This window comes from Phaseolus vulgaris, chromosome 8, assembly GCF_000499845.2.
Source record: "Phaseolus vulgaris cultivar G19833 chromosome 8, P. vulgaris v2.0, whole genome shotgun sequence".
Lineage (NCBI taxonomy): Eukaryota > Viridiplantae > Streptophyta > Magnoliopsida > Fabales > Fabaceae > Phaseolus > Phaseolus vulgaris.
Window position 1 is genome coordinate 25,741,571 of NC_023752.2, and position 24,469 is coordinate 25,766,039.

Below are 24,469 nucleotides of genomic sequence, written 5' to 3' on the forward strand. Positions count from 1 at the left end.
GATGCATGATTTATTTGCTCTTTTTGTGTAGTAACTTAGCTTGTGCCTAACCTTTACTATGTTTATCTTCTTGGTGCAGATTCTAAGATGGATAGGCAACGAAGGTTGCGGCTGGCTAATGCCCTGAAGTCCAAAGACGGGGCTTCGGTATCCTCCCTTTCAACTTCTGCTGCCCCCCATCTTCTCCCAATCTTCACCATCAACTCCATTAGTCCAGCCTTCTCCCAATCCACCTCCAAGCTCGCCACCTCCTATTGCGGCCATGCCTGATGTGATTCCAATAGCCACATAGAACAAGATTCTTGACATTTTTAGGAATCACCTTGAGCTGGAAAATATAGAGGCACTTTCTTAGAAGTTGGATCATGGTTCTAAGTCAAGAACTCACCAATAACAAGTACCAAATCCCAAACTCATTTGGATGAACCAAATATTGTCAAATTGAATCAACAAAGGAATTATATAATGGATTGACCGAACAGAATTAGGCAAGAACACATATGAACCGAACATAAAAGGAATTGAAAACAAAAACAGAACATATGTGCTGGAAAATGGAATAGCCGAACCAAAACAAATCAAAAACACAAGGCAACATGAACAATTGAAAAAGAAGAAAGGAAGGAGAAGAGAATGCTCATGAAGATGGAAGAATGGTTGGATGATCACGCCACTAGAAGTATGGATGCTCCTAGATGAGTGTGCAAGCCGCCACTTGAGGAAACCATGGTCCTTCAAGATAAGACTAGAGTAGAAGGCTCAAAAGCTCTCCAAATGCTCACTCCAATTTTGAGTATAGTTTCTTTAGATAAATTCAAATCTGAATTTTACAAAGAGAGCACCTCTATTTATAGCCTAAGGTGCTGAAATGTAAGCTACACAAATTCAAAAAAGCTCCCTCCCAAAAAGCTTCTAGAATTTGCGCCTAAAACAAGGCATGAGGAAGGTGTGATCCTTTCTCTCACTTTGGCACCTCCTTATTTACTCCTACACCTATCTACTAATACACCCCCCCTAAGACTCTTAACTAAAGACTAAAAGATGCTTTAACAATAGAGGTTTCTAATGTTTCCCTCTAAGCACCTTTCTAAACAATATTTATTTAAAACTTGGCCTTGCCCTTCATGGGATGGTTTTTGGGCTTTTGTGGGCTTTGGCCTTCTTGGGCTTGGGCTTGGGCTTGGGCTTGGGCTTTATCTTTTGCAAAGATTAACAAGAAAAACTTTAAATGTGAAGGCGAATGATCTTGTTCTTCATTATAAAAAGCCACCTTTAGTTGATTCTCATCAATGCCTCTTGCGCTGGTCGAGGCTGGTGCTTCCTCAGCCCCCCTTGACAAGGGAAAGAGGGTAGTGAAGGTGGTTTCTGACGACGAAGACTCTGCTGAGGGGCAAGTCTTCAAACGACAAAGAACTCAACATGCCCCTCAGACAGTCACTTCTGCTACCTCTTCCTCACATGGGGCTGAGTCTTTAAGGGAGGACCCTCCAAGCGCCACTTCTCCTCCTCAACCGATGAATCTGGAGGGAGGGGTCGAAACTGAGCCCACAAGCGTTCCTCCACCTGGCTCAAAACTCCCTCTTCCCATTCAAGATACATTGAGGGGTTTCTTGGGTAGGGCGTCCCCACGTGATCAAACTGAAGGGCCCCAGAGGGAAAGTCTATATTACTACATGGGTGCTTTCATGTCCTGCGCCCACTCCTAGCACATGCAGGCCAGGGCTAAGGCTGTCCAAGCCTCTGCCTTCCAAGCACTGGAGAAGGAAGTTGCCTCCCTAAAGGAGGAGAAGGAGAGGCTAGCCACCCACTGGGGGCGTCAGGAGGACACATACAAGACTTCTTTGAAGGTGGCCCAGAAAGCGAAAGAGGAGGCCAACAAACGGTTGCACGAGGTGTCTCAGGCCAACGCTGAGCTCCTCAACCAGGTGGTGCCCCTTCGAGTGAAGATTGCTGATCTTGAGGAGGCAGCGAAGACCTCCGAGGCGCAGCAGAAAAAACTCGAAAACCAGTGTATTGATCGGGAGCAAACACTGGGGAAAATCGAAGCTGCGCTCGAGGAAAAGACTGGTGAGTGCTCCCGATTGGTCAGTGAGAACGCCACCCTCCAAGCCAAGGTCCAGGAGTTTACGGTTACTTTGGCCTCCAAAGACCAAGAATTGACCACTCAAGCCGCCAACTTCAAGGTTGCGGAGGAAAAGCTGATAGGGGAGTATGCCTCCAGTTTCGCTGAAGGGTTTGCAGAGGCTCTTGTTCAAGCTGCCTGTGTGAACCCTAACATTGACGTCTCTGGGTGTAGCCCCCTGAACGAAGTGGTCGATGGCAAGTTTGTGCCGTTGGAGGGCTCCGAGGAATAGTTGTACCGATCAGGTCATCGGGTGTGATGACGTGGACAAGAGAAAGGTGGGTGGTCAAGAAGTCAGCATAGTCGCCATTTATGGAAGTGGCGTTCTGCGGTGTACATAGTCGCTGTTTATGGAAGTGGCATTCTGCGGTGTACATAGTCGCCGTTTATGGAAGTAGCGTTCTGCAGTGTACATAGTCGCCGTTTATGGAAGTGGCATTCTGCAGCATACATAATCGGTTGTCGCCGCTTTGTTTGTCACCGACGTGTTAGATAATGGAAGATCAGGTGGTCAGACATCGCCCAAGAGAGGCATCGCCCAAGAGAGGCATCGCCCGAGAGAGGCATCGCCAAGAAAAGGCATCGCCAAGCAAAGACATCGCCCAAGAGAGGCATCGCCCAAGAGAGGCATCGCCCAAGAGAACCATCGCCCAAGAGAGCCATCGCCCGAGAGAGGCATCGCCCGAGAGAGGCATCGCCAAGCAAAGACATCGCCCAAGAGGAACAGTCGCCAAAAGAAGGCGTCGCCAAGATAAGGCGTCGCCAAGAGAAGACATAGCCAAGCGGAGATATCGATGGTGTTACCCCCCGATGCCCGTGGGTAGGAAAGACCGTGGAGGGGCGACACCGTGAGGAAGCCTTGGACCTTGATAGCTCAGAATAGTAACAAAGAAAGGTGGCTTCAAGGCCATAAGTTCTAGTACCAGTAGGGGGTTGTACCGACCAGGTCATCGGGTGTGATGATGTGTCTAGCACGTGACTACGTGAGGCGTGTTTAGCAGAGCACGTGGCTAGAGAAGGGCGAGTGGTTCAGAAGCTAGTGTAGTCGCTGCTCGTGGAAGCGGCGTGCTGCAACGTACATGATCGGTTGTCGCCGAGATTGTATAACATTGACGTGTTAGACGACTGGCGACCAGATGGCCTGACATCACCGCAAGAAGCACGTCGCTAGATTGCCCAACAGACTCAGTTAAGGCTGTTGGGAACTCAAAAGAGTATGTCCAAGCGTGTAAGTCCAACGAGATGATTGTTGCGCTAGCATGGGGCATGGAGGTCAAGTAGGTGGAAGGGAACAGCTTGTCCATCAGCGACAGGATTTCCAGAGTGGACATTCTGATGGAAACCAAGTAGAGGATGCTCAAGCCCATGAAGCCCAAGCCCAACAAGGGGCCCAAGCCCAACGAATCACTAGGAGCATGGCAAGAGCTTTGGGACAAGAGTATCAAAAGATGGCTCTTATTTTGTAGAGTAGGGGTGCGGATGTAATAAATAGGTGTGTAAGTAGTAAGGGATGCTAGGGGGAGTGTAGATAGGAGTTAGGAGGTGCCAAACTAGGAAGGAAAGTCACACTTCCTTCATGCACTAGTTGGCGCCGAATTTGAGTCTCATTTGAGGCACATTTGGCTTTGCATTTCAGCACCTTATAGGCTATAAATAAAGGTGCTGCCCTTGTACAATTCAGATTTGGAATTTAGAGTAGAGAGACTATACTCAAATTTAGAGAGAAATTGTGAGTCTTGAGTCTTCTTCTTCCTTTGCCTTATCTTGTGTGCAATGGTGAGCTTCAAGTGGCGGCACTCCTTCACTTATCTTGGAACAAGGCTCCAAGTGGCGTGAATTGCTTCTCCAAATCTCAACATCCAGCAAGTTTAACTCCATAAGTGTTTCTTCTTTCATTCCTTGTCATTCCATTCGGTAGTTTAGCATTTCTTAGTGTTTCCTTTCATTTGCACCGATTAAAATTGTGTTTCCAGCTTTGTTTCCATTGTTCTGTTCGGTACAGTAGCTTAGTATTACTTTTCTATCCAGCTTTCATTTCTTGTTCCTCATTCCTTGTTGTTTGACTCCATTTGACAATATATGGACTTCCATATGAGCTTTGGTTTGGTGCAAAGTCTTGGTGAGTTCTTGAATTAGAACATTGATCCAATTCTAAGTAAAGTGCCATTTCATGACCAACTCAAGTTGCTCCTAAGAATGTCAAAGAATCATGTATTCTTGTTATTGCATTCACATCATGTGGTATCTAGAGTCTAGGCTTGTTTCTTGCTTAAATTTTGAGTTGTATTGCACTTTACTTTCAAGAGCTCTTTAATTCAAGTTGTTTACCATTCTGTTTTAGGATTTATTTTGAGTTTTCTTGCTGTTTTTCTTTTGTTACACCAAGTGTTTGTGAAAAGGATTATGGCACTCATTGTTCATATGAGTATGGATGCTCTTTTGGAATGGCACTCTCGTTCCTAGAGCTGACCTTAAGCTTCCTTTCACTTGTTGTTATATCTTGTGATATGTCTTTTAATTTTGTAATCATGTCAAGTTTTGTCTTAGTCATGTTATTCCATAATTGTCATTACTTCTAGTAGTACTTTTATTGCTTTGATTGTTTCTTGCTTTGGTTTACTTTCTGTTTTTGAGTTTATTGCTTGATCCTTTGTGCATTTTCATTTTTAGATTTGAGTTCATGCTTGTATTCTCATTCTATACAAGTTCCTTTACATACTATGTCTTTGTTAGTTCATCATACTGTTTTTCATTCCTAAATAGGCTCCTCTGTTTTCTTACAAACGTGCTACAGTTTTCAATTTACTGCAATTAATTGGCTCATGGGAAATTTGTGAAAATTTGGATTTACATTCTTCAAATTGTTACAAAAGCATAGAAAAAATAATTACTCAAAAATTCCAAGTACACAAAAAATGATAAATAAAATACGGAAAGTGTACAATACTGCCGAAAAGAATACAGTAATTGGGCAGCAATTTTGAAAAATTTATTTCTCTCAATTGGCTTACTTTTTTTACCTCATTCCAGTGCCATAATTGAGTTAAGACATTGAAGTTTCTGTGGTTAATTTTTCACATTCCAGTTCGCTTTCAATCATTCCAGTTAAATCTGTAAACATAGCACAGTTTGCATTTAAATTTTTGTTTTCCAGTAGCTGTTTTCTGTTTTCTTCAATCTACTCTAGAACTTTTCTTTAGGACTCTTTTGGTGTGCCTTCTTTATTCATTGAGTTCCTTATTTTCTTGCTTGTCTTTCATTCATATTCTTTTCCAGTTTGTCATACATTGCTTTCTGTGTTTGGTTTAGCTTGTCTTGTTTATACCTTTTCTTGTTTGTCTTTTTGTTCTCTAAAAGTTTTGTGGAAGACTTGTTCTTAAGTAAGTTGGTTTGCTGTGACATTGTTTCATTTGAAGCTCCTCCATTCCACAAGAAAGGCTTGGTTGAGGACAGAATACTTTCTTGGAGTGGCTTGAGTACTTTCTTTGTCATTTTCCAGCAACCTATCTCTCACTTTATTTGTCTAACAAGTTTCTTTCACTGTTTGTTTCTGTTTTTTTTTTTTTGTATTTTTTGCTCATGGCTCATTTTTCTAGTGGAGAATCCTCCAAACCTTTCTCACCACAAAAGGCAGCCCTTTTTGAAGACTTAAAGAATGCCAAGCAATCCAATGCTCACTATCTTAAGGTGATAAGACAAATGGAGGCAAGGCTCCAAAGTTTGGAGTTAAACCGTGAAGAAATCCATCAAAATAGGGAGAGAAGACCTCATCCTCCTCTTCGGCATTCTTCAAGACATTCACATTCTTCTCATGGTTTTTATGAAGACAATACACGGCCAAGGCATCATCACCATGAAGAGAGGCGCCAACATGTGGCTGGCCCTTGTTCTCCTAATGTAAAACTTCCTAGTTTTAGTGGTGAAAGTGATCCCAATGTATACTTAGGATGGGAGGCTAAGGTTGACCAAATTTTTAATGTAAATGGGGTTAGAGATGAGCATAGGGTTAGATTAGCTTCTTTAGAATTTTTGGACTATGCCATGCAATGGTGGCATCAATATCTCATGGACATTGACCTACACAAGAGGCAGCCCGTGGTTTCTTGGAACGATTTGAAAGCATGTTTACACGCTAGATTCGTACCCCCACACTTTAGGAAAGACCTAATGTTGAAACTCCAACGGTTTCATCAAGGCACGCTAAGTGTGGATGATTACTTTAAACAACTAGACACGCTTTTAATTCGAATTAATATGGATGAGAGTGAGGAAGCTAAGATAGCTAGGTTTGTGAGTGGCCTTCGAAGGGACATTCAAGACGTGGTAGAGTTACAAGAATACTCTTCTTTGGAAAATGTGGTGCACCTTGCTAGTAAAATTGAAAATCAACTTGCAAGGAAAAATGCTTTCAAAAATTCTTCTAAGGATAACTACTACCACTCTTCTTGAAAAAATAAAAATAACTCTTTTTCAAATATCCCTTCTAAGGACTCTACTTTCAAACCTAGAGAGTCTAAGCCTTCCACTTCCAATTCTAGGCCTAAATCACCACCTAGATCGTCTAGTAAGAAGTGTTTTAAATGCTTAAGCTATGGACATATTGCTTCTAATTGCCCTACTAAACGAACTATGTATATGCATGATGGGGTAGGTGGTAGTGAGCATGAGTCTGAATCTTCTAGACATTCCTCACCTTCTAGATCCCCAAGTGAGAGTGAGAGTGAAAGCCCACAAGAGGGTGACCTATTAGTAATAAGACGCATGCTTGGCCAAGTTTTAAAACCTTTTGATGAAACTCAAAGAGAAAATATTTTTCATTCAAGGTGTCTTATTAATGATAGGGTATGCTCTTTAATTGTGGATGGGGGGAGTTGTGCTAATGTGGCAAGCACAAGAGTGGTAGACAAACTTGGATTGTCTACCATCTCTTATGCCAAGCCCTACAAGTTACAATGGTTGAGTGAGGTGGGTGAGTTAGTGGTGAACAAGCAAGTCCTCATTACATTTTCCATTGGCAAATATAAAGATGAGGTCTTGTGTGATGTTGTTCCAATGGAAGCTACTCATATACTTTTAGGTAGGCCATGGCAATTTGATAGAAAAAAATTTCATGACGGCTTTACCAACAAAATTTCTTTTAACTTCCATGGGAACAAAGTCATTCTTAAGCCTCTCTCTCCAAAGGAAGTGCATGAGGACCAAGTCAAAATGAGAGAAAAGAGAGAGAAAGAAAATGATAAACAAAGTTCCAAGAGAAGCCTTCTCATATCTACCCAACAAGTCAAAAAGGTAATAGTTACTCATAAGCCTATTTTTTTAGCTATTCCTAGACCTATTGACTGTGAGTCGGCTAAGGATAGTCCCACATGTTTGGACCATTTGGTAAAGGAATATGAAGATGTGTTTCAAGATCCTCCTAAAGGCTTACCACCTCTAAGAGGGATTGAACACCAAATAGACTTCATGCCGGGTTTCTTTACCAAATCGCCCTGCATATAGGAACAATCCCCAAGAGACCAAAGAAATTCAAACACAAGTTGAGGATTTATTAGCTAAGGGGTGGGTACAAGATAGCATGAGCCCATGTGCTATGCCTGTCATACTTGTCCCAAAAAAGGATGGGACATGGAGGATGTGTACGGATTGTCGCGCTATAAATAACATCACCATCAAATATAGGCATCCCATTCCTAGGTTAGATGACTTGTTGGATGAATTACATGGGTCTAAAATATTTTCCAAAATTGATCTTAAGAGTGGTTACAATCAAATTCGAATTAAACATGGTGATGAATGGAAAACCGCTTTTAAGACCAATTTTGGTTTATATGAGTGGTTGGTCATGCCTTTTGGCTTGACTAATGCTCCTAGTACCTTCATGCGACTCATGCATCATGTATTAAGAGCATTTCTTGGCAAGTTTGTTGTGGTTTACTTTGATGGTATTCTTATATATAGCTTGTCCTTAGAAAATCATGAGTCACATGTTAGACAAGTATTAGAAACCCTTAGGAAGGAGAAATTGTATGCTAATCATGCTAAATGTTTCTTTGCATTAGATCATATAGACTTCCTAGGGTTTGTAGTAAGTCATAAAGGGGTGCATGTAGATCAAACAAAAGTTGCAACAATTCAACATTGGCCTACACCCACCAATGTCAATGAAGTACGAAGTTTTCATGGACTTGCTAGTTTTTATAGGCGGTTTGTGAAAGACTTTAGTACAATTGCCGCACCTTTAAATGCCATAGTAAAGAAGGATGTGGTTTTTAAGTGGGGACAAGAGCAAGAAAACGCTTTTCAAACTTTGAAGGATAAATTAACAAAAGCCCCCATTTTAGCCCTTCCTAACTGATCCGGTCGGTCATCGGTAGTCGATGACGTCAGCAGCAGATAACCACGTGGACCACTCGCAGGGTGACACGTGGATCAGGTGGCAGAGAAATCAGGGAGGAGATCACCCCGAACGGTGATCGGTGGTCAGTAACCGAGTGGCCACCGACAGATCAGTTCCAAGATAAACACCTGGGGGAGAACGCGAGAAGCAATAGAGCACCGATCAGTCATCGGGTGCATGGTCATCGGGGTTTCGTGTTACACGCAGTTAAACTGGGACTGAGATTCCTAGCGAGAGCGTTACGCATGGACCTCGCATGATCATATCTCAGAGAAAGAGGAGCTGCTCGCCGGTAGAATCGTGCACAAGAGTGGCATGAGGGAGTTAGTAAACCGGTCAGTGATTGGTGACTCTCTTAACCCATTACGTGCATGACATCGTGAAGGGGAAATCGTTTAGGCAGAGAGCAATGCTTGGTGAGTGTGCCTAGTCCAGCCACACCGGGCGTTCTCCTGGGAGTGTGCGATTCACCCAAATGGAAGAAACGCGCTAAGTTACTCCGCAAGGGAATAACTTAGGCGCACAAAGAGATGCGCTAGAGCCCTTCAGGTAGTGGCACGTGTACGGTTAGATGTGAGTTGCACGCCTCCACGTGTCACCATCTGAGAGGGGCGCGACCAAGATAAAGGTGCACTCCGCGTCGTGAAAGGTACACAGAAAAAACAAACACACCCACGTCTTTACTGATTGTGGTACGTTTTCGCACAATAGCGTAACAGAATTCTGACACACGCAGAGGATAGCGTAACAGAATTCTGTTAGGCACAGACACAGAGAGTGAGGTTTTTGGTGGTGGTTCTGTGACCTAACTTGAGCGTCGGAGTGCAAACGGCCGCTAGAGGCGCCGTCTGTGTGTTTTGCAGGTTGCGTTTAAAGTTCCCGGAGAAGGTTCTAAGAGCATTCTTGCAGATAGCACAGTTGCATAGGCGGGGTAAGGAAGCGACAAAGCAATTCCTCCACGCTAGAGTTGGCGACAGGATCATTTGGCGCCCACCGTGGGGCCCTGTGAATCGTGGTCCCATCCACACCAAAGTTTCTGAAGTTTCTCAAAGTTTTTGCTGAGAAAATGAGGAGAACAAGACAAACATCACCTGCGCCATCTGCTGAGGAAGGAGCTGTGACAATGGCGCAGGTCCTGGAGATGATGCGCGCTGCAGGACAATGTCGCAGCGTCGAGAGCTGAACAAGAGAAGATGCAGGCGGAGTTGGCTGCATCGCAGAGCAGGAATGATGAGCTGAATCACGTTAATGAGGAGCTGAGAAGGACGTTACAGGCGCAGAAGGAACGCGCAGTTGAAGAAAGAATGTCGATGCCACCATCGCCTCCGAGAGCGTTCCCTATGCCATTCTCCCCTGAAATCATGACAACCGTGGTGCCTCCCAACCTGGTGGGAGTGAAGGCGTCGTTCACGGGGGTAGAAGATCCAAAAGCGCATCTGACGGCGTTCCACACCCAGATGATGCTGTCTGGGGGCTCAGATGCCGTGTATTGCAAGATGTTCATGAGTACACTGAGTGGAATCGCCATGGAATGGTTCGTGAGTCTGCCAGAGGGTCATATCACGTCCTTCCATCAGTTTTCGAAGCTTTTCATTGAGCAGTATATCGTTAACAGAGCACCTTCAGTGGTTTCGTACGATCTGTTCGATGTACGCCAATATCAAGGTGAGTCGCTGAAAGACTACCTCAACCGCTTCGGAGCACAAGTGGTTAGATTGCCCAGCAAGGACGAGGATATGCTGGTGCATGCGTTTAAGAAGGGAGTGTTGTCTGGTCCCTTCAGTGAGTCGCTCATCAGGAGCCATCCCAGCACCTTTGCGGATATCCGGCGATGCGCGGTGGCGCACATAGTGGCAGAGACAGAGGTTTCTGAAAAAAGAGGAAGTGCTGCACCACCGAAGCCGCGTGGAGGACAGGGGAAGCAACAGCAGCAAGCGAGGGTGCGTGAGGCAAAGGAGGGAAAGAAGGTGCAGGGGAAACCTCGTCCTTATGCACCTAGGAAGGACCAGGGCAGGGGGCGTGCAAGGGAGAATAATGCACCCCCAAGGTACGATTTCATGGTGGAGTTGGCGGATCTGATCGCCCTTCCTGCCATAGCTGCAAGACTCCGAGTACCAGAGAAGACAGATAAGGTGCTTGGGAGGAAGAAGAACGAGTGGTGTGAGTTTCACCAAGCCTTTGGCCACACACTCCACTCCTGCTTGGCGTTGGGACACCAGCTGGCGGAGTTGGTAAAGTCTGGGTTCCTGGCAGATTACCTGTGGGAGGCGCAGGGTGATCGCGCATCAGGGGCCAGGCAGGAGAACGGCAGCATGAAGTCCCTGTGCACGGGGAGGTGCAAACGATTGCGGGAGGCTTCTCCAGTGGGGGGTGCACCGCATCACAAAGAAAAAGGTATGCTCGATCGGTTATGGCCGTGGACTCGGTGGACGAGGGCCATTTCCCCGAGGTAGACATCACTTTCAAGAAAGCTGATCTACGGGATGTTGTACCGCACGACAACGATCCTGTGGTCATCTCCCTCATCACAGCAGGAAGGCGAGTGCACAGAGTACTCGTAGACAAAGGGAGCTCGGCAGACGTCATGTTCTGGCCGACGTTCAACAAGTTGCAGCTGTCCCCCGATCAACTAAGGCCATATACCGGGTGTCTTTACGGCTTTGCAGGGGATCAGGTAGAGGTGCGGGGGTACATTGAGCTGAGGACGACGTTCACCGATGGAACAACAGCCCGCACCGAAAAGATAAAGTACTTGGTGGTGAACGCCCCTTCTGCGTACAACATCTTGCTGGGAAGGCCAACACTCAATAGGTTGGGTGCAGTCCCATCGACGAGGCACATGAAGCTGAAGCTGCCGTCGATGGAGGGAACCGTAATAACCATCAAGTCAGATCAGGTTGAGGCTAGACGCTGTTATGAGAACAGCCTCAGGCAGAAGAGTAGCATATGCCATGTCACCTCAACACCACCACCAGGTGTGCTCGAAGAGCGATCGGTGGTTAGGGGAACGCATGGCGATCAGGAGATGGAGGATGTTACGCTGGGGGGCTCCCAGGTAGCTCAGGTGGAAGCGGAGGAGGAGGGCATGATCACTCCTCGCGAGTCAGGGATCGCGAGGGCAGTCATCGCCAGCGAGAGAAGACCCCACCCAGCTGAGGGGTGGGTAGAAGTAGATATAAGGGGGAAAAGGTTCAAGTTGGGATGATCGCTCGGCGAAGAAGAACGAAGGCTGATCGCCGGGGTGATCGAGAAGCACATGGGCGCGTTCGCATGGTCCGCATCTGACATGCCAGGAATCGACCCTGACTTCCTTTGCCATCGCCTGTCGATGGATCCTAAAGTTCGGCCTGTGCGTCAGAGGCGAAGGAAATTCAACGAAGAAAAGGGGAAAGTGATCCACGACGAAGCGCAAAAGCTCCTTGTCGCAGGGCACATCAGGGAGGTCCAGTACCCTGAGTGGCTAGCGAACGTGGTACTGGTTCAGAAGCCAAACGGCAAGTGGAGGATGTGCGTGGACTTCACTGACCTCAACAAGGCATGCCCCAAAGATTCCTACCCTCTACCCAGTATAGACGCTCTAGTGGATAGCGCATCAGGGGGGAAGCTACTAAGCTTCTTGGATGCATTCTCCGGATACAACCAGATCAGAATGCACCCCAGGGATGAAAGCAAGACCGCATTCATGACTGAACGGTCTTGCTACTGCTACAAGGTAATGCCGTTCGGGCTGAAGAATGCGGGGGCTACCTACCAGCGACTTATGGATAGGGTGCCCTCGCCCATGCTTGGAAGGAACGTGCATGCCTATGTAGATGACATGGTGGTCATATCCCGAGAGAAGGAGCATCATGTGGCCGATCTGGAGGAATTATTCACCACCATCGCCAAGTACAGGTTAAAGCTCAACCCTGAGAAATGTATTTTTGGCGTGGGGGCGGGGAAGTTCTTGGGTTTTCTCCTGATAGAGCGTGGAATCGAAGCTAATCCAGAGAAGTGCGCAGCAATCGTGGCGATGAGGAGTCCAACGACGGTGAAGGAGGTGCAGTAACTCACCGGTCGGTTGGCAGCATTCTCCCGGTTTATGTCCGCTGGAGGGGAGAAAGGTCATCCGTACTTCCAGTGTCTTAAGCGCAACAACAGTTTTCTTTGGACACAAGAGTGCGAGGAGGCCTTCATCAAGTTGAAGGAGTACCTGGCAAGCCCACCGGTCTTGCGTAAGCCACAAGTGGGCACCCCTCTTCGTCTATACTTTGCTGTGACGGAGAGAGCAGTCAGTTCAGTCCTGGTGCAAGAGCAAGATCAGGTTCAGAAGCCTGTGTACTTTGTGAGTAAGGTACTGCAAGGCCCTGAAACAAGGTACCAAGCCCTCGAGAACGCTACCCTGACGGTGGTGTTTTCAGCGAGAAGGCTCAGACATTATTTCCACAGCTTCACAGTAGTGGTAATGACAGATTTGCCCATCCAAAAGCTGCTAAAGAAACCAGACGTAGCGGGAAGGATGGTCAACTGGGCGGTGGAATTGTCAGAGTTTGACATTCAGTACGAGCCCCGAGGACCGATAAAGGGGCAGGTGTTCGCCGACTTTGTGGTCGAGCTGTCATCAGTCGCGACACCTTCAGAAGGTTTAGACTTCCGATGGGTATTATTAGTGGATGGCTCCTCCAATCAGCAGGGGAGCGGCGCTGGGGTCATTTTAGAAGGCCCGAACGGAGTGCTGATCGAGCAGTCCCTCCGCTTTGCCTTCAAGGCTAGCAACAATCAGGCGGAGTATGAAGCCCTGATCGCAGGAATGTTGCTAGCAAGAGAAATGGGAGCAAGAAGTCTGGTTGCTAAGAGTGACTCTTTGCTAGTCACCGGGCAAGTTACAGGGGAGTTCCAGGCGAAAGATCCCCAGATGGCAGCTTACCTGGAATACGTACAGCTCCTGAAGACGTCCTTCACCGAGTTTGAACTAGTTCATGTGCCGAGAGAGCAAAATGCCAGAGCAGACCTGCTTGCCAAGCTGGCCAGCTCAGGCAAGGGGGGAAAACAGAGGACCGTCATTCAGGAGACCTTGAAGGTATCGCGAGCGTTCGTGTCAGACAACCAGGTACTTCAAGTGTACAAACCGATGGAGTGTCTGACAATCGGTCATCGTTCACTGACTTAAGAGACGTTGAAAGCGCCGAGGGTTAGAGCACGACCGGCAAAGACCGATGAGGCGATGGAAGTTAGCGCTGTTAGGGAGCCCGACACGTGGATAACACCGTACCAGTTGTACTTAGAAGATGGTGTACTCCCACTTGACCCGATAGAGGCAAAAAGAATAAAGAGGAGCTCGAGTAAGTTTACTTTGATTGATGGAAACCTGTTTAGATTTGGGTTTTCTCATCCTGTGCAGATCTGCGTGTATGGCGAGCAAAGCACTAGACTTATGTCAGAGCTACACGAGGGGGTATGCGGAAGTTATGTAGGTGGTCGCGCTTTGGCAAGTAGGATCCTCCGCGCGGGGTACTACTGGCCAACGCTGAAGGAAGAATGCGTGAGGTATGCTCAACGTTGCAAACAGTGTCAACTTCACGCAGACTGGCATAAGGCACCTCCCGAGGAGTTGAAGTCCATCCATAGCCCGTGGCCATTTCACACATGGGGAATCGACATCCTAGGACCTTTTCCCCTAGCGGTAAGGCAGATGAAGTTCCTCATCGTGGCCATCGAGTATTTCACCAAGTGGGTGGAGGCAGAACCAGTCGCACACATCACCGCACAGAAAGTCGAGCACTTTGTCTGGAAGAACATTGTCTGTCGTTTCGGAGTACCCAAGAGGCTGGTCTCCGACAATGGCACCCAGTTCACAAGTCATCAGCTAAGGAAGATGTGCGAGGAGTTAAAGATACAGCAGGTTTTCGCCTCGGTGGAACACCCACAAACCAATGGGCAGGTGGAGTCAGCCAACCGAGTACTGCTCAGGGGGCTGAAGCAAAGATTAGAGAAAGCTAAAGGAAAATGGGCAGAGGAGGTCCCCAGAATCGTATGGTCCTACCATACCACTCCACAGTCCAACACCCATGAGACACCCTTTAGCCTTGTCTACGGGACAGATGCCATGATTCCCGTGGAGATACAGGAGAGCTCCCCCAGGTTTTTGAATTTCATTGCCGAAGAATCCAACGAGGAACGAAAGGTGAATCTCGACCTACTGGACGAAGTGCGAGAAGAAGCCATAGTTAGTGCTGAAGCCGTCAAGAGAAGAGTAGAACAGAGGCACAACTCCAAGGCGAGGCTCAGGCGTTTCCAGGAAGGTGATCTGGTGATGAGAAAGGCGCATCAGAATGAGATGGAAAACAAGTTGTCTCCAAAGTGGACAGGTCCATACAGAGTGGTTGAGGCATTGGAGAATGGAGCTTACTGGCTGGAAACTCTGGAGGGAGGAGCACTCCCTAGAACGTGGAACGCCACCCACTTGAAATTTTATTTCAGTTAAGTTGTAAAGTAGTTGCGTTCTCGCGCTAAAGACATACTCAGTGTACATACTGAAAACAGTTGAACAGATAAGGGGGCACTCTTTTCCCTAAGGAGGGTTTTTAACGAGGCCACCCAATGAAAAGATTATCAGCATATCAACTGTGTGAGAGTTTTCAAGTTAAAATCCTCCTCGCCCCAGGCGCGAGTGCAGGTAATCGGTTAGGCCTTAGTCGCCCTAGGCGCGAGTATGGGCGCTAATCTAAGTCCTCCTCACCCCAGGCGTGAGTGTAGGCGACTAGGGCTCGAAAAGCCAGGGGTGCTAGTAAGACCAAGAGAGGGAAAGGAAGGATTTCGACAAACATCCTTACCCACTTGGCATATACCAATATTGGCCCAGTAAAGCTCTTAGTTTAAACCCTTCTCACCCCATGAGTGAGGCAGGGAAAGAACGACCCGATCCGCCCAAGGTTGATGACCTTGGGGAAGATAAGAGGGGCTATCGAGAAACACTTTTCTTCCCCCAAAACAAGGCATCACCTCTGACGATCGATGTCAAAGTCCTCTATGTACTTAGCGCTAGAGCGACAGAGAAGCAAGGTGAAGACCAAAGAACGATGACTGATGAGTTGTTGGTGGATATGCTAGTGCGTAGTGCCTTGTCGGAGGAAGCTTTTCCAAACAAGTTCTTACACAACAAGCCGAAGCAGACAGACTATGCCTAGTCAGTCATCTAGTACAAAGCTGTGCATAAGAACTGTTAAAGACAAAGCTAAGGGAGTTGTTAGTCGTGATCAAGGTAGAGGCCAAGATCAAAGAGTACAGATCGCGCTAAACCTAAGCTAGTTAACAGTTAGTTGTGTGCAAAAAGAAAGATGAAGCTTAAGAAGATACGAGAGAAGAAACATATAGCTGAAGCAAGTATATATTCACACCAAGGTCTATACAAGTTTCAAGTACAAGAATTGTGCAGAAATATGAAATTACAAGAAGAAAACTCAAGAAGGAGGAATGAGCTTGCCATCTACCACTTCGTGGTAGATGCTGAACTGCGTAAGGTCCAAATCTGGAAGAACGCAACGAATCTGCTCGAATGTCAGCTCGAACCCATCAGCAAGGGCGTCAGCACCCACGTTCATAAGTTCGGCGTTCTCAGCTTCGAGCTCTTGCTTTGAAGTCTCCAAGGCGTTCTTCTCAGTGCTGAGGGAAGCAATGGAAGACACAGCTTCTTCCAATTTGCCCTTTGCTTCGGCAAGCTCAACCTTCACTGCAGAAAGCTCGTTCACTGCCTCCTCAAGTTTCTTCCCCCCATCAGTGGCCTCCTCCTTGGTAGACTTGAGATCCCCCGCTAGTTGTGAGTTCAGTTGGCGTAGGGAGGAAGTCTCAGCCTCCAGGTTGATTACCTTGCTCCTCAGCTCCACCACTTCGCTGTCCAGAGCATTGAAAGCTTGCCCCATCAAGATCTCAGTCTTGATGGTCTCCTGGACCTGCGATAGGTACTCTTTCCTGGATTTTTCCACCATATCCCTCATCAGGGCTACGGACCCTTGGGCAGCCTCAAAGTCACTCTGCAGTGACTCCTTGTCGTGCTCAAGCTCCTTGACCCTCTTCTCCAGGACCAGTTGCTTGCGGTGCTGGGTGGAAAACTCTAGGGAAAGCACTATCTGCTTGGCCAAGTGCGTGTCCACCTCTTGCCTACTCCATTCGAGAAGCTCCCGGCTGCGTATGAAATGTTGAACCAAAGCAATGACTCGACTGAAGTTTTCATTGTTAGCACCAGAGCTGCTTGGCTGCGAGCTGGCCTCACCACCTTCGGCAGTAGCAGCAGAGGTTGGCGGTGGTGGTGATGCAGGAAGTCTTGAGAAACCCCCCGAGTGGGCAAATCACTCCCAGCAAGTGGAGTGGGTTGACCAATAGCTTGGCCCGCTGGGGGTGGGGGGGGAAGTGATGCTGGAGACGCAAGTTGGGGCGTTGGAGATGGTAGGCGCTGAGGGGAGGGGGAGGAAGTTGGTGCTGGGGCAGGTTGAGTAGGAGGAGGTGGGGGTGAACCCTCCTCGATCTGCACCACTTCGATTTCCCCAGGCCTAAGGGATGAAGCCCCCCCAACCTCTTGGTGTTTCCTCTTGCGATGTATAAGAGGAGAGCCAGAACTTTCCTCCTCAGTTGATGGGGTAGGAGCAGCAGCGGCCGCAACAGTTGCGGGAAAGGCCTTTACTAGCCTTCTTCTCTTCTTCTCTGGCTCGGGGCCTTCAGCTGGCGCGACCGAGAGAGGTGGAGCCGCGATGGGCTCGGTGGTAGAGGAGGAAGAACCAGTCCCCTTGGCACCCCTGGTCCGGGCAAGCTCCAGTAGTGCCCTCCTCCTATCTTTCCCTGAAGTCATGTCTACATCAAGGGTAAAAAGAAGAGTTAGATGGCATAATTATGCAAGTGGATAAAATGTTATGCAAGTATGCATGAGAATGTGCAAGTATTCTAAGAGGTGCAAGAAGAAGAGCCTACCTATGTACTTTTTCAGAGACACCACATCAAACTTGTGTTTGATGAGAAGGGCCGAGTTATATTTTGCCCCTAGGAGCAACCTACACAGCTCGCGCTTCAAGGCCCCGGGGCTTCTTAAACTCGACTCCAGGAACCCAATAAAGGGGAAACCCCTCGAGCAGCGTTGGGCTTTGCTGGGTAGCAGATATCATGTAGAACCTGCCCTTCCAATCTTTAAACGATTGCTGGTACAGGCCCAAGATCACTCGTCCAGCAACTCCATTCAGGCTGACCCAAGACCTATCCCAGGGTTCTTCGCCTCGAAGAAATGTAGGCAGACGTCTACAGAGGCGTTATGCCCAAAGTAGTTGCAGAGGATCTCGAATGCCCATATGAAAGCCCAGGCATTCGGATGGAGTTGGCAAGGGGCGACGTTCAACTCCATCATCAGCTCCTTCTCAAAGAAGGTGAAGGGCAAGCGCAGCTTCAACCTTTTGAAGATGGCGGAGTATGTGAAGGTGAAGGGCACCCCATTAGTAGCCCTATCGTCCGCGCAGATTGGCATCCCTCGAGGAGGAATGCGTATACGAACATTGAAATCGTTCTCCCTGTCGATGGCGCAGAAGGGCTCATCAGGGTCGTTGCTCAGAAGGGTTTTGAGGTGGCCTTTCGGTAGTTGAGTGGAAGTTTCGGCCAGCAATGCCAGGGGAGCCCAGTCATAGACCCTGGCGTTGTCCTGATAGGAAGTTGCATCGGGTGGAGGTGACGCTGGTGCACTTGCTGAAGGCTGTGCACCAGAGGATGAGGCGACGATGCGAGCAGTTTGCTTCAAGCGAGCCATTACGAGATAACTGCAATGGAGGAAAGCAAAAAGTCAGATGAACGGAAGAAGAGGGAATGATGAATGGTTCGGTGAAAAACAGAGGAAGGGAAGAAGAAAGAAAGGTCCAGGCGAAGAAGAGGAAGAGGGAGAAGTAGAGAGCGAAGTGAGAAACGCAAAAAACCCTAGCGCGGGTTGAGAAGAAGAAAAACAGAGAAGATGAGTGCATGGAAGTGAAAAGGGTGAATGCAATCGGTGAAAAGAGCCTAAATGGATCAAGGAAGAAGAAAAGTAATACCTTTAGATGATCGCGGAAGGTCTTGAGGTAGAAAAGCTTGAAGAAAGTTGGGCGTGCAGAGAGGAGATTTGAAGTAAGTCTGAGAGTTGGAGTATTGAAGAAGATAATGAAACAGTGAAGGCGCGCGCCTATTTCAATAAGGGAAGCATTAGCGAAACTCCACGCTGGCCGTTGATGCGTCCACGTGTCGCGAGATTAAGGGAGGAAGTCATAACGTCAAAAGGCAACACGTGAGGTGGCACGTGATGTGGCCCCCACATGCCACGTGGACCGAGGGCGCGACCACTTAGTCTCTTCGCTGAGAACGAGTTCACACCTCGAGACTGGGGGCTTGTGATCCGGTCGGTCATCGGTAGTCGATGACGTCAGCAGCAGATAACCACGTGGACCACTCGCAGGGTGACACGTGGATCAGGTGGCAGAGAAATCAGGGAGGAGATCACCCCGAACGGTGATCGGTGGTCAGTAACCGAGTGGCCACCGACAGATCAGTTCCAAGATAAACACCTGGGGGAGAACGCGAGAAGCAATAGAGCACCGATCAGTCATCGGGTGCATGGTCATCGGGGTTTCGTGTTACACGCAGTTAAACTGGGACTGAGATTCCCAGCGAGAGCGTTACGCATGGACCTCGCATGATCATATCTCAGAGAAAGAGGAGCTGCTCGCCGGTAGAATCGTGCACAAGAGTGGCCTGAGGGAGTTAGTAAACCGGTCAGTGATTGGTGACTCTCTTAACCCATTACGTGCATGACATCGTGAAGGGGAAATCGTTTAGGCAGAGAGCAATGCTTGGTGAGTGTGCCTAGTCCAGCCACACCTGGCGTTCTCCTGGGAGTGTGCGATTCACCCAAATGGAAGAAACGCGCTAAGTTACTCCGCAAGGGAATAACTTAGGCGCACAAAGAGATGCGCTAGAGCCCTTCAGGTAGTGGCACGTGTACGGTTAGATGTGAGTTGCATGCCTCCACGTGTCACCATCTGAGAGGGGCGCGGCCAAGATAAAGGTGCACTCCGCGTCGTGAAAGGTACACAGAAAAAACACACACACCCACGTCTTTACTGATTGTGGTACGTTTTCGCACAATAGCGTAACAGAATTCTGACACACGCAGAGGATAGCGTAACAGAATTCTGTTAGGCACAGACGCAGAATTCTGTTAGGAGTTTTTTGGGTAGCTTAGGGAATAAGCTATGTAAATGACCAGCCCTTACTCCTATAAAAGGAGGGCTTAGGTCCTTCACAATTTAGATTGGAATTTTATAGTAGAGAGACTATACTCAAATTTGGAGAGAAAATTGTGAGTTTTGAGTCTTCCTCTTCTTTGCCTTATCTTGTGAGCTATGGTGAGCTTCAAGTGGTGGCACTCCATCACTTATCTTGGTTCAAGGTTCCAAGTGGCGTGAATGGCTTCTTCCAATTCTCAAAATCCAGCAAGCATCTTCTTCTATAAGTGTTCTTCTTCCCTTTTCTTCAATTTTCCATTCGGTAGTTTTGATTCCTAGAGTTTACTTCTTTTTCTACCGTTTAATTTTGTGTTTCCAGCATTGTGTTCTTATTTCTGTTTTGGTTCAGTAGCTATCTTTTAAATTCTGTCCAGTTTTAATTCTTGTTCTTCTTTCCTTTTGTTTTGATTCAATTTGACAATACATGGACTTCCATATGAGTCTTGGTTGGTGCTTAGTTTGGTGAGTTCTTGAATTTAGAACATTGATCCAATTCTAAAGTAAAGTGCCTTTCAAATCCAGCTCAAGTTGTTCCTAAGAATGTCAAGAATCATGTGTTCTTGTAGTTACATTCACATCATGTGGTATCTAGAGTCTAGGCTTGTTTTTGCTTAATTCTTGAGTTGTATTGCACTTTACTTTCAAGAGCTCTTTAATTCAAGTTGTTTACCATTCTGTTTTAGGATTTATTTTGAGTTTTCTTGCTGTTTTTCTTTTGTTACACCATGTGTTTGTGAAAAGGATTCTAGCACTCATTGTTCATATGAGTATGGCTGCTCTTGTGGAATGGCATTCTCGTTCCTAGAGCTGACCTTAAGCTTCCTTTCACTTGTGGTTATCTCTTGTTATATGTCTTTTAATTTTGTAATCATGTCAAGTTTTGTCTTAGTCATGTTATTCCATAATTGTCATTACTTCTAGTAGTACTTTTATTGCTTTACTTGTTTCTTGCTTTGGTTTACTTTCTGTTTTATTTGAGTTTATTGCTTGATCCTTTGTGCATTTTCATTTTTAGATTTGAGTTCATGCTTGTATTTTCATTCTATACAAGTTCCTTTACACAATTTCCATCATGTCTTTGCTAGTTCATCATACTGTTTTTCATTCCTAAATAGGCTCCTCTGTTTTCTTACAAACGTGCTACTGTTTTCAATTTAGTGCAATTAATTGGCTCATAGGAAATTTGTGAAAATTTGGATTTACATACTTCAAAGTGTTACAAAAACATAGAAAAAAGAATCACTAAAAAATTCCAAGTACACAAAAAATGATAAATAAAATACGAAAAGTGTACAATACTGCCGAAAAGAATACGGTAATTGGGCAGCAATTTTGAAAAATTTATTTCTCTCAATTGGCTTACTGTTTTTACCTCATTCCAGTGCCATTTTTGAGTTAAGACATTGAAGATTCTGTGGTTAATTTTTTCACATCCAGTTCGCTTTCAATCGGTACAGTTAAATCTGTAAACATAGCACGGTTTGCTTTTAAAAAAAAAAAAATTCCAGTAGCTGTTTTCTGTTTTCTTTCATCTACTCTAGCACTTTTCTTTAGGACTCTTTTTGTGTGCCTTCTTTATTCATTGAGTTCCTTATTTTTCTTGATTGTCTTTCATTCATATTCTTTCTAGTTTGTCATACATTGCTCTCTGTTTTTGGTTTAGCTTTTATTTGTTTACACCTTTTCTTGCTTGTCTTTTTGTTCTTCTTAAAAGTTGTGTGGAGACTTGTTCTTAAGTAAGTTGGTTTGCTGTGACATATTTCACTTGAAGCTACTCCATTTCACAAGCAAGGCTTGGTTGAGGACAGAATATTTTCTTGGAGTGGTTTGAGTGCTTTCTTGGGCATTTTCCAGCAACCTATATCTCACTGTTTTTAATTGTTTAACAAGTTTCTGTCACTGTTTTGTTTTCTGTTTTTGTGTATTTTCTGCTCATGGCTCATTTCTCTAGTGGAGAGTCCTCCAAACCGTGTTCACCACAAAAGGCAGCCCTTTATGAGGACTTAAAGAATGCCAAGCAATCCAATGCTCACTATCTTGAGGTGATAAGGAAGATGGAAGCACGGCTCCAAAGTTTGGAGTTAAACCGAGAAGTAATGCATCAAAACTGTGAGAGAAGAACTCCTCCTCCTAGTCGGCATTCTTCAAGGCACTCCCATGGTTATTATGAAGATAATCCAAGGCCAAGACATCATCACCATGAAGAGAGGCGCCAACATGTGGCTGGCCCTTGTTCTCCTAATGTAAAACTTCCTAGTTTTAGTGGTGAAAGTGATCCCAATGTATACTTAGGATGGGAGGCTAAGGTGGACCAAATTTTTGATGTAAATGGGGTTAGGGATGAGCATAGGGTTAAGTTAGCTTCTTTAGAATTTTTGGACTATGCCATGCAATGGTGGCATCAATACCTCATGGACATTGACCTACACAAGAGGCCGCCCGTGGTCTCTTGGAACGATTTGAAAGCATGTTTACGCGCTAGATTCGTACCCCCACACTTTAGGAAAGACCTTATGTTGAAACTCCAATGGTTTCATCAAGGCGCGCTAAGTGTGGATGATTACTTTAAACAACTAGACACGCTTTTAATTCGACTTAATATGGATGAGAGTGAGGAAGCTAAGATAGCTAGGTTTGTGAGTGGCCTTCGAAGGGACATTCAAGACGTGGTAGAGTTACAAGAATATTCTTCTTTGGAAAATGTGGTGCACCTTGCTAGCAAAATTGAAAATCAACTTGCAAGGAAAAATGCTTTCAAAAATTCTTCTAAGGATAACTACTACCACTCTTCTTGGAAAAATAAAAATAACTCTTTTTCAAATATCCCTTCTAAGGACTCTACTTTCAAACCTAGAGAGTCTAAGCCTTCCACTTCCAATTCTAGGCCTAAATCACCACCTAAATCGTCTAGTAAGAAGTGTTTTAAATGCTTAAGCTATGGACATATTGCTTCTAATTGCCCTTCTAAACGAGCTATGTATATGCATGATGGGGTAGATAGTAGTGAGCATGAGTCCGAATCTTCTAGACATTCCTCACCTTCTAGATCCCCAAGTGAGAGTGAGAGTGAAAACCGACATGAGGGTGACCTATTAGTAATAAGACGCATGCTTGGTCAAGTTTTAAAACCTTTTGATGAAACTCAAAGAGAAAATATTTTTCATTCAAGGTGTCTTATTAATGATAGAGTATGCTCTTTGATTGTGGATGGGGGGAGTTGTGCGAATGTGGCAAGCACAAGAGTGGTAGACAAACTTGGATTGCCTACCATCTCTCATGCCAAGCCCTACAAGTTACAATGGTTGAGTGAGGTGGGTGAGATAGTTGTTAACAAGCAAGTCCTCATTACATTTTCTATTGGTAAATATAAAGATGAGGTCTTGTGTGATGTTGTCCCAATGGAAGCCACACATATTCTTTTAGGTAGGCCATGACAATTTGATAGAAAAGTTTTTCATGATGGCTTTACCAACAAAATGTCTTTTCACTTCCATGGACACAAAGTCACTCTTAAGTCTCTCTCTCCAAAGGAAGTACATGAGGACCAAGTTAAAATGAGAGAAAAAAGAAAGAAAGAAAATGATATAAAAAATTCCAAGAGAAGCCTTCTCATGTCCACACAACAAGTTAAAGGGGTAATAGTTACTCAAAAGCCTATTTTTTTAGCTATTCCTAGGACTATTGACTGTGAGTCGGCTAAGGATAGTCCCACATGTTTGGACAATTTGGTAAAGGACTATGAAGATGTGATTCAAGATCCTCCTAAAGGCTTACCACCTCTAAGAGGGATTGAACACCAAATAGACTTAATGCCCAGGGTTTCTTTACCACATCGTCTAGCATATAGGACCAATCCCAAAGAAAATCAAAAAGAAAATGAAAAGGAAATTGAAGTACATGATAAACCGAGTCTTAATACCTTCTCAACTCAATCACTTTTGTTGACTAGTGCTACGCCTACAAGGTCTTCTTCTTCTTTGTCATTTTCATTACCTAAGGTTCCTACTTCCACACCATATTGGATAAAGAATGTTAAGGATGATTTTTTCATATCTCCTATTTTACCAAATAATATCATTCCTAAACAATCTTTTCCAACATGGTCTGTGTATAGACCATCTTTTTCTGAACTCCCAACATTTCAAAGTGATAAGTCATGTTTGCCCATTTCTTCTTGTCTTCTCTTATATAATAGCAAACTGACTTTGTTTTATGCAGGAGTACTGAATTCGTGGACGAATTCTCTCCAACTCGAGGATTATGATGCATATCCACTAGGAGAGGATTTTATTAATGAAGGAAGAGGATTTTCACCTACACATTTGAAGTTCTTCCTTCTAGTCTTCTCACAAATTAAAAGAAGTCAAAGAGAAGATCAAGCCTAAAGATAAAGAAGTCTACAAACTCTTAAATAATAGGCTTCATATTAAATATCTCTCTTTATAGTTTCTTTTAAATTGTAAATAATATAGAATAATGTTTAGAAAGGTGCTTAGAGGGAAACATGAGACACTTCTTTTGTAAGCTTAGTAAGGGGGGTGTGATCTTAGGAGTTTTTTGGGTAGCTTAGGGAATAAGCTATGTAAATGACCAGCCCTTACTCCTATAAAAGGAGGGCTTAGGTCCTTCACAATTTAGATTGGAATTTTATAGTAGAGAGACTATACTCAAATTTGGAGAGAAAAT

At 45.6% G+C, this 24,469-nt stretch overlaps 2 protein-coding genes across 2 annotated transcripts; one reads left to right on the plus strand and one right to left on the minus strand.

Moving 5' to 3' along the window:
• The first annotated feature begins 9,712 nt into the window (after window positions 1-9,712).
• LOC137824828 (uncharacterized) lies at window positions 9,713-11,724 on the plus strand. The gene is made up of 2 exons (XM_068630504.1): window positions 9,713-10,913; window positions 11,186-11,724. The coding sequence occupies exons 1-2, from the start codon at window positions 9,713-9,715 to the stop codon at window positions 11,722-11,724; spliced, it is 1,740 nt and encodes a 579-aa protein (XP_068486605.1).
• A 4,234-nt stretch (window positions 11,725-15,958) lies between these two features.
• LOC137824829 (uncharacterized) lies at window positions 15,959-18,279 on the minus strand. The gene is made up of 3 exons (XM_068630505.1): window positions 18,027-18,279; window positions 16,763-17,342; window positions 15,959-16,679 (listed from the first exon to the last, which is right to left on the minus strand). The coding sequence occupies exons 1-3, from the start codon at window positions 18,277-18,279 to the stop codon at window positions 15,959-15,961; spliced, it is 1,554 nt and encodes a 517-aa protein (XP_068486606.1).
• Between the last annotated feature and the right edge of the window lie 6,190 nt (window positions 18,280-24,469).